This window comes from Anomaloglossus baeobatrachus, chromosome 2 (genome assembly GCF_048569485.1).
Source record: "Anomaloglossus baeobatrachus isolate aAnoBae1 chromosome 2, aAnoBae1.hap1, whole genome shotgun sequence".
NCBI classification, from domain to species: Eukaryota; Metazoa; Chordata; class Amphibia; order Anura; family Aromobatidae; genus Anomaloglossus; species Anomaloglossus baeobatrachus.
Genome location: NC_134354.1, coordinates 48379985 through 48394752, shown reverse-complemented (window position 1 = coordinate 48394752; position 14768 = coordinate 48379985). Strand labels below are relative to the sequence as shown.

The following is a 14768-nucleotide window of genomic DNA, read 5'->3' as shown; positions in this document are numbered from 1 at the left end:
TGTCTCTGTATATGTATATATATGTGTATATGTAATATATATAAAATGTATGTGTGTGTGTGTTTATAAAATGTATATATGTGTGTATGTGTGTGTATGTATATATATATATATAATATATATATTGTGTGTGTGTAATATATATTTTCTTCGGCGCTCCATTGGGAGACCCAGACGATTGGGTGTATAGCTACTGCCTCCGGAGGCCACACAAAGCATTACACTAAAAAGTGTAAGGCCCCTCCCCTTCTGGCTATACACCCCCCGTGGGAACACGGGATGCTCAGTTTTCAAGCTTTGTGCGAAGGAGGTCAGACATCCACGCATAGCTCCACTGTTTAGTCAGCAGTAGCTGCTGACTATATCGGATGGAAGAAAAGAGGGCCCATATAGGGCCCCCAGCATGCTCCCTTCTCACCCCACTTGTGGTTTGTAAGGTTGAGGTACCCATTGCGGGTACGGAGGCTGGAGCCCACATGCTGTTTTCCTTCCCCATCCCCCTGAGGGGCTCTGTGGAAGTGGGATCTTACCGGCCCCCAAACCCTGAGGCCGGGCTCCATCCACAGACCCAGAGAACCTGCTGGAGGAGCTGAGTACCGTCAGGGACAAGGCCCTGCAACATTCAGGTACTCTGTGTCCCCGCACAGACAGGCCACGCACACTCCAGACTTGCTGGGTGTGCTAGTGCGCCGGGGACAGTAGCGCTGCGCGCTGGGGTTACAGTCACGGCAGCTTAGCTGAGTGATTTTATTGTTGGGAACTACCGCACCGGCCGCTCCGGGAGCGGCGGCGCGGCTGGGACTTGTAGTGCGCCGGGGACTCGCGCTGACCGCGCTTTTACGGCGGCAGCGCTCATAAATCTAGTCCCCGGCTTTTGCGGCCTAGCTCCGCTTCGTTCCCGCCCCCACCCTGTCAATCAGGGGAAGGGAGAGACGCTGTTCCATAGTCAGCGCTGAGGGCTGGAGTCTTATTTACATACTCCAGCCCTCTCACTGGGCACAGTGGGGCGCAGGTTTCCCGCTCTTGGTCTCAACACGCCCAGGGCCCGCCCCTCTCCACAGGACGCCGGCAGCCATTCCTGCATGCAGTCTGGCTGGAGAAAGGACACAGGCTCTGGGGGACCCAGACAAGGGACTCTGCTGACCACACACCCGCGTTTCTGCGGGCGGTAAGCTGCACATAAGTGCTGGCCCCACTAGTGCCACAGTGTTTTTTGGTGCATTTTTTCCCTGTACCATATATATTGATATTGCACTGTACGGTCGCTTCTTGGCTTATACCCTATATTGCTCTGAGGAGACAAGAACATGTCATCCGCAAAACGCAAGGGTGCCAAGGCACGGGCGGTATGCACTGCTTGTGTCGCATGTGGGGCTAATCTACCGGCAGGCTCCAATGACCCCCATTGTGTGCAATGTTCAATCCCTGTGCCACTTCGGCAGCCAGAGCCTATGGTAGTAGTGGCCCAGGCAGAGACGCCTGTGAACCCTGCCCCGGTGACGGGGACAGAATTTGCAATTTTTGCTGATAAGATGTCTGTGACTATGACAAAAATCCTGGAGACCTTGCAGTCCAGGCCAGTTTCTCAGACCATGGACACTGCTGTGTCTATGCTCCCCGGTCCCCCTCAGTTGGAACTAATCCGTACTTCAAGGGGGTCCCAGGCATCACAGGCTGAAGACTCTGACTCGGATGACAGTCCCAGGCAGCCTAAGCGGGCTCGCTGGGAAAGACCCTCGACGTCATCACACTGGTCAGGGTCTCAACGAGAAGAGTCCCTGTGTGAGGAGACAGAGGTGGGTGATCAGGAGTCTAATCCTGACACCGCTCTCAATCTAGATACCCCTGATGGTGACGCAATGGTAAATGACCTTATAGCGGCCATCAATAGACTGTTGGATATTTCTCCCCCAGCCCCTTCAGCAGAGGAGGCAGCTGCACAGCAGGAGAAGTTCCATTTTCGGTATCCCAAGCGTAAATTGAGTACTTTTCTAGACCACTCTGACTTCAGAGAATCAGTCCAGAAACATCATGCTTATCCAGACAAGCGTTTTTCCAAACGTCTTAAGGATACACGTTATCCCTTTCCCCCTGACGTGGTCAAACGCTGGACCCAGTGTCCAAAGGTGGATCCCCCAATATCCAGGCTTGCGGCTAGATCCATAGTTGCAGTGGAGGATGGGGCTTCACTTAAAGATGCCAATGACAGACAGATGGACCTGTGGTTGAAATCTGTCTATGAAGCTATCGGCGCGTCGTTTGCTCCAGCATTCGCGGCCGTGTGGGCACTCCAAGCTATTTCCGCTGGTCTGGCACAGGTGGACTCTTTCATACGTCCAGCAGTGCCGCAAGTGGCGTCCTTAACTACGCAAATGTCTGCGTTTGCGACATACGCTATCAATGCGGTACTGGACTCTACGAGCCGTACCTCAATGGCGTCTGCCAACTCTGTGGTTTTGCGCAGAGCCTTGTGGTTAAAGGAATGGAAAGCAGATTCTGCTTCCAAGAAATGTTTAACCAGCTTGCCGCTATCTGGAGACAGACTGTTTGGTGAGCAATTGGCTGAAATCATTAAACAGTCCAAGGGTAAGGACTCCTCCTTACCCCAGCCCAGATCAAGCAAACCTCAGCAGAGGAAGTGGCAGTCGAGGTTTCGGTCCTTTCGAGGCTCGGGCAAGCCCCAATTCTCCTCGTCCAAAGGGACTCAGAAGGAGCTCAGATGCCTGGCGGGCTCACTCACGCCCCAAGAAAGCAACCGGAGGAGCCGCTTCCAAGCCGGCTACCTCATGACTTTCGGCCTCCTCTCTCCGCATCCTCGGTCGGTGGCAGGCTCTCCCGCTTTTGCGACATTTGGCTGCCACAGGTCAAAGACCGTTGGGTGAGAGACATTCTGTCTCACGGGTACAGGATAGAGTTCAGTTCTCGTCCTCCGCCTCGGTTCTTCAGAACTTCCCCACATCCCGACCGAGCAGATGCCCTTCTGCAGGCGGTGGGCTCTCTAAGAGCAGAAGGAGTGGTGATCCCTGTTCCTCTTCAGGAACAAGGGCAAGGTTTTTACTCCAATCTCTTTGTGGTGCCAAAAAAGGACGGCTCATTCCGTCCTGTTCTGGACCTAAAACTGCTCAACAAGCATGTGAACGCAAGGCGGTTCCGGATGGAATCCCTCCGCTCCGTCATTGCCTCAATGTCTCAAGGAGATTTCCTTGCATCAATAGACATCAAAGATGCTTATCTCCACGTGCCGATTGCTACAGAGCACCAACGCTTTCTACGTTTCGTGATAGGAGACGACCATCTACAATTCGTAGCTCTGCCATTTGGTCTGGCGACAGCCCCACGGGTTTTCACCAAGGTCATGGCGGCAGTGGTAGCAATCTTGCACTCTCAGGGACACTCGGTGATCCCTTACTTAGACGATCTGCTTGTCAAAGCACCCTCTGAAGGGGCATGCCAACTCAGCCTGAATGTTGCGCTGGAGACTCTCCAGACTTTCGGGTGGATCATCAACTTTTCAAAGTCCAATCTGTCACCGACCCAATCACTAACGTATCTTGGCATGGAGTTTCATACTCTCTCAGCGATAGTGAAGCTTCCGCTGGACAAGCAGCGGTCGCTACAGACAGGGGTGCAGTCTCTCCTTCAAGGTCAGTCGCACCCCTTGAGGCGCCTCATGCACTTCCTAGGGAAGATGGTGGCAGCAATGGAGGCAGTCCCGTTTGCGCAGTTTCATCTGCGCCCACTTCAGTGGGACATTCTCCGCCAATGGGACGGGAAGTCAACATCCCTGGACAGGGACGTCTCCCTGTCCCAGACGACCAAGGACTCTTTGCAGTGGTGGCTTCTTCCCACCTCTTTATCACAGGGAAGATCCTTCCTACCCCCATCCTGGGCAGTAGTCACGACGGACGCGAGTCTGTCAGGGTGGGGAGCAGTTTTTCTCCACCACAGGGCTCAGGGTACGTGGACTCAGCAGGAGTCCACCCTTCAGATCAATGTTCTGGAAATCAGGGCAGTGTATCTGGCCCTACTAGCCTTCCAGCAGTGGCTGGAAGGAAAGCAGATCCGAATTCAGTCGGACAACTCCACAGCGGTGGCATACATCAACCACCAAGGAGGGACACGCAGTCGGCAAGCCTTCCAGGAAGTCCGGCGGATTCTGATGTGGGTGGAGGACAGAGCATCCACCATATCCGCGGTTCACATCCCGGGCGTGGAAAACTGGGAAGCAGACTTCCTCAGTCGCCAGGGTATGGACGCAGGGGAGTGGTCCCTTCACCCAGACGTGTTTCAGGAAATCTGTCACCGCTGGGGGGTGCCGGATGTCGACCTAATGGCGTCTCGGCACAACAACAAGGTTCCGACCTTCATGGCGCGGTCTCGCGATCAAAGAGCTCTGGCGGTAGACGCCTTGGTGCAAGATTGGTCGCAGTTCCGGCTCCCTTATGTGTTTCCACCTCTGGCACTCTTGCCCAGAGTGCTACGCAAGATCAGATCCGATTGCAGCCGCGTCATACTCGTCGCCCCAGACTGGCCGAGGAGGTCGTGGTACCCGGATCTGTGGCATCTCACGGTCGGCCAACCGTGGGCACTACCAGACCGACCAGACTTACTGTCCCAAGGGCCGTTTTTCCATCGGAATTCTGCGGCCCTGAACCTGACTGTGTGGCCATTGAGTCCTGGATCCTAGCGTCTTCAGGATTGTCCCAAGGGGTCGTTGCCACCATGAGACAGGCTAGGAAGCCCACGTCTGCTAAGATCTACCACAGAACGTGGAAGATATTCTTATCCTGGTGCTCTGCTCAGGGAGTGTCTCCCTGGCCATTTGCATTGCCTACTTTTCTTTCTTTCCTGCAATCTGGGTTAGAAAAAGGTTTGTCGCTCGGCTCCCTTAAAGGGCAAGTCTCAGCGCTATCCGTCTTTTTTCAGAAGCGTCTAGCACGACTTTCTAAGGTGCGCACGTTCCTGCAGGGGGTTTGTCATATCGTACCCCCGTACAAGCGGCCGTTAGATCCATGGGATCTGAACAGGGTACTTGTTGCCCTCCAGAAGCCGCCCTTCGAGCCTCTGAGGGATGTTTAACTTTCTCGACTATCGCAGAAAGTGGCTTTTCTGGTAGCGATCACATCTCTTCGGAGAGTGTCTGAGCTAGCAGCGCTGTCTTCCAAGGCTCCTTTCCTGGTCTTCCACCAGGACAAGGTAGTGCTGCGCCCCATTCAGGAGTTTCTCCCTAAGGTGGTATCCTCTTTTCATCTAAATCAGGATATCTCATTGCCTTCCTTTTGTCCTCATGCAGTTCATCGGTATGAGAAGGATTTACATTTGTTAGATCTGGTGAGAGCACTCAGAATCTACATTTCCCGCACGGCGCCCCTGCGCCGCTCCGATGCACTCTTTGTCCTTGTCGCTGGTAAGCGCAAAGGGTCGCAGGCTTCAAAAGCCACCCTGGCTCGATGGATCAAAGAACCAATTCTTGAAGCCTACCGTTCTGCTGGGCTTCCGGTTCCTTCAGGGCTAAAGGCCCACTCAACCAGAGCCGTGGGTGCGTCCTGGGCATTACGACACCAGGCTACGGCTCAACAGGTGTGCCAGGCAGCCACCTGGTCGAGTCTGCACACTTTCACCAAACATTATCAGGTGCATACCTATGCTTCGGCGGACGCCAGCCTAGGTAGAAGAGTCCTGCAGGCGGCGGTTGCCTCCTCGTAGGGAAGGGCTGTTTTTGCAGCTCTAACATGAGGTATTTCTTTACCCACCCAGGGACTGCTTTTGGACGTCCCAATCGTCTGGGTCTCCCAATGGAGCGCCGAAGAAGAAGGGAATTTTGTTACTTACCGTAAATTCCTTTTCTTCTAGCTCCAATTGGGAGACCCAGCACCCGCCCTGTTTCCTTCGGGATTTTTGTTTTTTTCGGGTACACATGTTGTTCATGTTGAACGGTTTTCAGTTCTCCGATGTTCTTCGGATTGAATTTGTTTAAACCAGTTATTGGCTTTCCTCCTTCTTGCTTTGGCACTAAAACTGAGCATCCCGTGTTCCCACGGGGGGTGTATAGCCAGAAGGGGAGGGGCCTTACACTTTTTAGTGTAATGCTTTGTGTGGCCTCCGGAGGCAGTAGCTATACACCCAATCGTCTGGGTCTCCCAATTGGAGCTAGAAGAAAAGGAATTTACGGTAAGTAACAAAATTCCCTTCTTCTTTGTCGCTCCATTGGGAGACCCAGACAATTGGGGTGTATAGCTTCTGCCTCCGGAGGCCACACAAAGTATTACACTTTAAAAAGTGTAACCCCTCCCCTCTGCCTATACACCCTCCCGTGGATCACGGGCTCCTCAGTTTTATGCTTTGTGTGGAAGGAGGCACACATCCACTCATGCATTCTCATATTAGTTATGTCGGTTGGAAGAAAAGAGGGCCCCCACGGGGCCCCCGGCATGTTCCCTTCTCACCCCACTACGTTGGCGGTGTTGTTAAGGTTGAGGTACCCATTGCGGGTACAAAGGCCGGAGCCTCATGCCGTCTCCTTCACCATCCCTTAGCGGCTCTGGGAGAAGTGGGATCCCGAGCGGTCATCCATTTACTGGGACCGTGCTCCCTCCGCAGCCCCTGTGGGAATCTGCCGGACCGGAGTCTATTCAACCTCAGGGACCGGGCCCTGCAACTCTAAGGTACTCTGTGTCCCCATTGGGGACTGTGCAGGGAGCGCACCTTCGTCCCGGACGCTGCGGCAGCTGCTGAATTGAGAAGGCCGGCGGACTTCCGCGCCGACCGTGCCTGCTTGTCGGGCGCGGTCTCAAATTTAGTCCCCGGCTTCATCGCGGCCTAGTTGCAAAAATCCCGCCCCCGGGCCTGCCTGTCAGGGATAAGGGCGGGACTGCCGACCTGACGTCGGATGTGAGGGCCGGAGCATCCTGCATGTTTCCTCCCCCCCTCACTGATCACTGTGGGGACCCCAGATTCCCGCACTTTCTTGGCGCCGCCCACGGCTCCACTCCTCCCCTGAGAGCTCCGGCAGCCATTTTTTGGCATTCTGCCGGTGGAGGATTCTCAGTGAAGAGCTCTGCAGCTCCGGGGGACCTAAGGCAGGGAATCTGGAGGACACACACTCCGCTTGTTAGCGGTCGGTAAGCCACACCGGTCACCCGGTGCTGGCCCCCCTAGGGTGCCGGAATAGATACGTATTTATATATATATTTCTGTTCGGTCGGGCTGTATACATATACCCTCAGTGATCACTCTCCTAGGAGACAACAGCATGTCGTCCACAAGGAGCAAAGCTGTTAAGGCACAGGGTTTTTTTGCGGCCTGTACCTCTTGTGGGGCTATGTTACCTGCGGGTTCCACCTACCCTCACTGTGAGCAATGCTCGACCCCTGTTTCGCTTGCTCAGCCGGAGCCTCGGTCACTAGTGGGCCCCTCGGCTCATGTAGACCCCCCTGCTCCCCCTGTCCAGGCGGCAGGGACAGAGTTCGCCTCTTTTGCTAAGAAACTCTCTGAGTCACTTTCACAATCCATGGCTCAGTCTATGGACAAATGGTCTGCCAAGCTGCTAGAAGCTTTGCAGTCCAGACCGGTCCTTACACAGGCCCCGGCCCCTGTTGGATCGTCGCCTCCAGGCCCCTCTCGGTCCGCGCCGCAGCGCGCTCCCAGGTTGGGCCCTAGGTCTCACGTGGAGGACTCCTGCCCGGACCACAGTCCTAGACAGGCTAAGCGGGCTCGCTGGGACTCTTCCCCGACTTCCTCACGCTGCTCGGGATCCCAGCTTGAGGACTCTCTGGAGGACGAGGCGGACGTCGCAGCTCAGGGCTCTGACCCTGACGTCGCCCTTAACCTTGATACACCTGAAGGGGACGCCTTAGTGAATGATCTTATCTCGTCCATCAACCAGGTGTTGGATCTCTCTCCCCCGCCTCCTCCTGTAGAGGAGTCGGCGTCTCAGCAGGAGAAACACCAGTTTCGGTTCCCCAAACGTACACGTAGTGCGTTTTTCGATCACTCTAACTTCAGAGATGCTGTCCAGAAGCCCAGAGCGGTTCCGGACAAGCGCTTTACTAAGCGCCTCACTGACACGCGTTACCCCTTCCCCTCTGAAGTCGTTAAGGGTTGGGCTCAATGTCCCAAGGTGGATCCTCCAGTCTCTAGATTGGCGGCTAGATCTGTGGTATCGGTTGCAGATGGCTCATCGCTAAAGGATGCCACTGACAGGCAGATAGAGCTCCTGGTGAAGTCCATCTATGAGGCCACGGGCGCGTCTTTTGCCCCGGCCTTTGCAGCCGTGTGGGCACTCCAAGCTATCTCAGCTTGTCTGGCTGAGATTAATGCTGTCACACGTAATTCTGCTCCGCAAGTTGCGTCTTTGACTTCTCAAGCGTCAGCTTTTTCTTCCTACGCCATGAACGCAGTCCTAGACTCTGCTAGCCGTACAGCTCTGGCATCCGCTAACTCTGTGGCAGTCCGCAGGGCCATGTGGCTGCGCGAATGGAAGGCAGACACGGCCTTAAAGAGGTTCTTAACCGGTTTGCCGTTTTCTGGCGACCGCTTGTTTGGCGAACGATTGGATGAGATTATTAAGGAATCCAAGGGAAAGGACTCCTCCTTACCCCAGTCCAAACCTAAGAGACCTCCGCAACGGAAAATACAATCGAGGTTTCGGTCCTTTCGTCCCTCCGCCAAGACCCAATCCTCTTCGTCCAGCAGGCCGGAGAAAGGCCAGAGGAACTCCTATGCGTGGCGGTCCAAGTCACGCCCCCAAAAGGCCGCAGGAAGCACTGCCTCCAAGGCGGCCTCCTCATGACTCTCGGCATCCCCTAGCCGCATCCTCGGTCGGTGGCAGGCTCTCCCGCTTTGGAGACGCCTGGTGGCCACATGTTCAAGACCGATGGGTGAGAGACATTCTGTCTCACGGTTACAGGATAGAGTTCAGCTCTCGTCCTGCGGCTCGTTTCTTCAGAACCTCTCCGCCCCCCGCTCAGGCCGACGCACTTTTTCAGGCAGTGGACGCTCTGAAGACAGAAGGAGTTGTGATCCCCGTTCCCCTTCAGGAACGTGGTCGCGGCTTTTACTCCAACTTGTTCGTGGTGCCAAAAAAGGACGGATCATTCCGTCCCGTTCTGGACCTCAAACTACTCAACAGACATGTGAGAACCAGACGGTTTCAGATGGAATCTCTCCGCTCGGTCATCGCCTCGATGTCACAAGGAGACTTCCTAGCATCGATCGACATCAAGGATGCTTATCTCCACGTGCCGATTGCACCCGAACATCAACGCTTCTTGCGTTTCGCCATCGGGGACGAACACCTTCAGTTCGTGGCATTGCCTTTCGGCCTGGCGACAGCCCCACGGGTTTTCACCAAAGTCATGGCATCCGTTGTGGCGGTCCTACACTCTCAGGGCCACTCGGTGATTCCCTACTTAGACGATCTCCTAGTCAGGGCCCCTTCTCGGGTGGCGTGTCAACACAGCCTTACCGTCGCTCTGGCGACTCTCCAGCAGTTCGGGTGGATCATCAACTTCCCGAAATCCAAGTTGACACCGACCCAATCACTGACTTACCTCGGGATGGAGTTTCATACACAGTCAGCGGTAGTCAAGCTACCGCGGGACAAACAGCTTTCTCTGCAGGCAGGGGTGCAATCACTTCTTCGGGGTCAGTCACACCCCTTAAGACGCCTCATGCACTTCCTGGGGAAGATGGTGGCAGCGATGGAGGCAGTGCCGTTCGCGCAATTCCATCTGCGGCCACTCCAATGGGACATTCTCCGCAAATGGGACAGGAGGTCGGCTTCCCTCGACAGGAACGTCTCTCTTTCCCTTGCAACCAAGACGTCACTTCAGTGGTGGCTCCTTCCCAATTCTCTATCGCAGGGAAAATCCTTCCTACCCCCAACCTGGGCTGTGGTCACCACGGACGCGAGCCTGTCAGGGTGGGGAGCGGTTTTTCTCCACCACAGGGCTCAGGGAACCTGGACTCCGATAGAGTCTTCCCTTCAGATCAATGTTCTGGAGATAAGGGCAGTGTACCTAGCCCTATTGGCTTTCCATCGGTGGCTGGAGGGCAGGCAGATCCGTATCCAGTCGGACAACGCCACTGCCGTCGCATACATCAACCACCAAGGCGGCACTCGCAGTCGTCAAGCCTTCCAGGAAGTCCGGCGGATTCTGCAGTGGGTGGAAGCCACAGCCTCCACCATCTCCGCAGTTCACATCCCGGGCGTAGAAAACTGGGAAGCAGATTTTCTCAGTCGTCAGGGCATGGATGCGGGGGAATGGTCTCTGCACCCAGAAGTGTTTCGAGAGATCTGTCGCCGCTGGGGAACGCCGGACGTCGATCTCATGGCGTCACGGCACAACAACAAAGTCCCGGCATTCATGGCACGGTCTCAGGATCACAGAGCTCTGGCGGCGGACGCGTTAGTTCAGGATTGGTCGCAGTTTCGACTGCCTTATGTGTTTCCTCCTCTGGCGATGCTGCCCAGAGTGTTACGCAAGATCAGGTCCGACTGCCGTCGCGCCATTCTCGTCGCTCCAGACTGGCCGAGGCGGTCGTGGTACCCGGATCTGTGGCATCTCACGGTGGGTCAGCCGTGGGCGCTTCCAGACCGCCTAGACTTGCTGTCACAAGGCCCGTTTTTCCATCTGAATTCTGTGGCCCTCAACCTGACTGTGTGGCCATTGAGTCCTGGCTCCTAGCATCTTCAGGGTTATCTCAGGATGTCATTGCCACCATGAGACAGGCCAGGAAGCCAACGTCCGCCAAGATCTATTACAGGTCTTGGCAAATCTTCTTATCCTGGTGCTCTGATAACGGTTTTCCTCCATGGCCGTTTGCCTTACCCACTTTTCTTTCATTCCTTCAATCCGGAATGGACAAGGGTTTGTCACTCGGCTCTCTCAAGGGCCAAGTATCGGCGCTCTCCGTATTTTTTCAAAAGCGCCTAGCCAGGCTTCCGCAGGTCCGCACGTTCCTACAGGGAGTTTGCCACATAGTCCCACCTTACAAGCGTCCGCTGGAACCCTGGGATCTTAACAGGGTGCTAACGGCTCTTCAGAAACCACCTTTCGAGCCGCTGCGGGATGTCTCTTTATCACGTCTTTCGCAGAAGGTGGCCTTTCTAGTGGCAGTTACATCACTCCGGAGAGTGTCTGAGCTTGCAGCGCTGTCATGCAAAGCCCCCTTCCTGGTGTTTCACCAGGATAAGGTGGTTCTGCGTCCGGTCCCGGATTTTCTCCCTAAGGTGGTATCTCCTTTTCATCTCAATCAGGATATCTCCTTCCCTTCATTTTGCCCTAATCCAATTCACCAATGTGAAAAGGATTTGCACTCTTTGGGTCTGGTGAGAGCACTCCGGTTCTACGTGTCTCGCACGGCGCCCCTGCATCGTTCAGATGCGCTCTTTGTCCTTGTCGCTGGCCAGCGTAAGGGTTCGCAGGCTTCCAAGTCAACCTTGGCTCGGTGGATCAAGGAACCGATTCTCGAAGCCTACCGTTCTTCTGGGCTTCCGCTTCCTTCAGGGCTGTAAGCCCATTCTACCAGAGCCGTGGGTGCGTCCTGGGCATTGCGGCACCGGGCTACGGCTCAGCAGGTGTGTCAGGCAGCTACGTGGTCTAGTCTGCACACTTTCACGAAACACTATCAAGTGCATACCTATGCTTCGGCAGACGCCAGTCTAGGTAGGCGAGTCCTTCAGGCGGCGGTTGCCCACCTGTAAGAGGGGGCCGTTTCGGCTCTTTTTATTGAGGTATTCTTTTACCCACCCAGGGACTGCTCTTGGACGTCCCAATTGTCTGGGTCTCCCAATGGAGCGACAAAGAAGAAGGGAATTTTGTTTACTTACCGTAAATTCCTTTTCTTCTAGCTCCTATTGGGAGACCCAGCACCCGCCCCTGTTCCCTTCGGGCTGTTGTTCTTTTGTGTACACATGTTGTTCATGTTGAATTGTTCTTTTGGTTCATGGTTTTCAGTTCTCCGAACATCCTTCGGATTGAATTTACCCTAGACCAATTTATAAGTTTTCTCCTTCCTGCTTTTGCACCAAAACTGAGGAGCCGAGCCTGTGATCCACGGGAGGGTGTATAGGCAGAGGGGAGGGGTTACACTTTTTAAAGTGTAATACTTTGTGTGGCCTCCGGAGGCAGAAGCTATACACCCAATTGTCTGGGTCTCCCAATAGGAGCTAGAAGAAAAGGAATTTACGGTAAGTAAACAAAATTCCCTTCTTTATTATGATACGCCAGTAATGTTTGATCTTATGGTAGACGTGGGTCTTATCTGTAGGACCAGACCCTCTTGCACCATGGACAGGTGAATGCACACGCGCGCAGCTTTCTATACACTTCTATGGGAGTTTGAAAACAACAGAGCAAGGTTTGCAATGTCTAAGATGGGAAAACCCTTTTTAAGGAAAGTGAATTCTTTTATTTTCTTGTTGCATTGCACTATGTACATCATGTAATATAAGAAGCTATTTTATTGCAGAAACTGGAAGAGGATGAGGATATATCGTACTTGAATGCAGACTGGGCGGACAGCAGCTCCTTGAAAAGACAATTCCAAGGTGTAAAAGACATTAAATGGAGACCAAAATAAAGATCCCAGTATTTTTTCCGCCTGCTCTTATGTTCTGTGAATAAATTATCCTTCGTTTGTTTACGCTTGTGTCCAGTGATCTTTGCCGCGCTGACATTTTTCTCTTTGTCCTGCACTTGCTGTTGTCAGCCACTAGGTGTCACCCTGTTTTGCTTCCTGGGGAATTACACAGACGTCACACAGTCCGTACTGCGACACAACTTCAGCCGCTCTATATCGTGCTGGGATTTAGCTTAAAAGTTTCGGAAAACGTTCAACCTATCAACAGATATACTCGATTGTAGTAGTTTAACTCTCAGAATGTCATGGTTAAGGCTATGTGCCCACCGGACAACGTACCTGCGGATTTTGCCGTGGAAAACCTGCGGATTTATCTGGATTTTCTAGATAAATCCGCAGGTTTTAGCAAGTACAGACACTCCCCATGTTATCCTATGGGATTTGGAGACTGCTGTATCAATGGTGCGATATGTGCAGCTGCGGAATATGCTGCGGACGTCCCGCAGCCGCACGTAACTGCATGTCAATTATTCATGTGGAAATATGTTCGCAATTCCCGCTCCTCCACTATGGAGGTACAGGGCGGGAATTCCACAGGTATTTACGCACTTGTCCCACAGATTTACCGCAACAAAAATGCTTGAATCCCGCAGCAATGGATAGCGGCAAAGTCCGCGGGTACATTGTCCCGTGGGCACATAGCCTAATACTAACCAAAGCACATAAGTGGTTAGAAAAGGGGGTGGTCAAGGGTTCACTGAATACCCCCCGTTTTTGCCATTTCTGTACTTCTTTAAAGCTCTGCGAGAGGGATGTTGCCCTCTCAGGCTTTCATGGAGGAGACTGGTATAACCGCAACCAGGTGTTGACCACGAGCTAGGGCTGTAAGTGTAGTTGGGTGCGACCGAGCTGTACAGTGTCCCTAACTTCCATAGAAAATTATCTAGCATGATACAGTCTGTTTATAACTCTGAATATATACAGCAGGTGAAATAAGTATTGATCACGTCACCAATTCTAGTGATGTGTAATAATGAGAGATGACACCGAGAAAAAGTATTGAACATGCTTACTTACATGTATTTAATACGTCGTACAAAAAGATTTGCATTTTCTCTGATGCCTCATTGGGGGACACAGGACCATGGGTGTTATGCTGCCTATCCATAGGAGGACACTAAGTAGATGCCTCCTCTGCAGTATACACCCCCTGGCCGGGCCAGGCAGTCTCAGTTTTAGCTTAGTGTCTGTAGGAGGCACTTCCTTTCAAGGTTTGTTATTTTTTGAGGGCGACTGTTTCCTTTTGGGACCGATCTCCCACTACCATCAACGGGCAGGAATGTGAAGTGTTGCCTACATGTACCCCCTCCCGCGACGCTGGATCCTGGGCTGGACGACGGGTTCCATAGACACCGATTTTCCAAAGCCCAGGGCAGAGGCACAATTCCTCAGCCCCTCTTTGCAGGCTCTGAGTTGAATATGGCATCAATTCCTCAGCCCCTCTTTGCAGGCTCTGAGTTGACTATGGCACCGTTGTGACCGGATACAGCAAGCTGACTCTGCTATTGTCACTGCCTCGATTCAAGCAGTGTTTAAGGTGAGATCCCCCCCGACTGGTTTCCCAGACAAAGGGAGAAAAGGCTGTGCAGGAAAGGCTCCCATGAATATACAGTATTTATTATGAGAAAGTCCCTGGCTAATGCAAGGAAGAGAGCCCCAGGAATCCTGAACACACAGTGTTAACTTTTCCCTAGCTTGCTGGCTGGAGGAGGGGGGAAGTCCCTCCTGTTTGCAAACTCCTGCACAGATAATTTCCTGGTGCCAGGGGGGACGGGGTGGCTAGAGAATCACAGAGCTCAGGGACTCACGCTGTTTATTATCTGCTCTGTTTATATGATCTAGCAGAAAAGCCGGCTGATAACCACCAGTGACACGCTGTGTGCTGACTCAGAAGCTCCTTTCCCGCCGTTTTTTACTACCCACAGCGGGGGGGCCACACTGACTACTTCTTCGCGCTCTTTTAGCGCTAAGCCCTGCCCCCCACGGCCGCGATAAGCCCCCCCCAGGCAAGCGTGGGAAGATCTCCAGCCATCGGCTGATTCTGGTAAGGTGCTGCTCACTGTAGCTCTGCTGAGCATTGCTCCCCCTCCTAGCATACTCCTATCAGGAACATGCAGAATTCA

At 53.5% G+C, this 14768-nt stretch overlaps 1 protein-coding gene across 4 annotated transcripts in view; it reads left to right on the top strand.

The window, feature by feature from the left end:
* The window catches only part of CFAP298 (cilia and flagella associated protein 298), a 50465-nt gene extending 37829 nt beyond the window's left edge, over positions 1-12636 (top strand). For all 4 annotated transcript variants that reach the window (XM_075332999.1, XM_075333001.1, XM_075333002.1 and 1 more), the window contains exon 8: positions 12475-12636. In XM_075332999.1, coding sequence (XP_075189114.1) covers positions 12475-12585 — 111 coding nt within the window. In that variant the 3' untranslated portion in view covers positions 12586-12636. The remainder of the gene's footprint in view (positions 1-12474) is intronic.
* The last annotated feature ends 2132 nt before the right edge of the window (positions 12637-14768 follow it).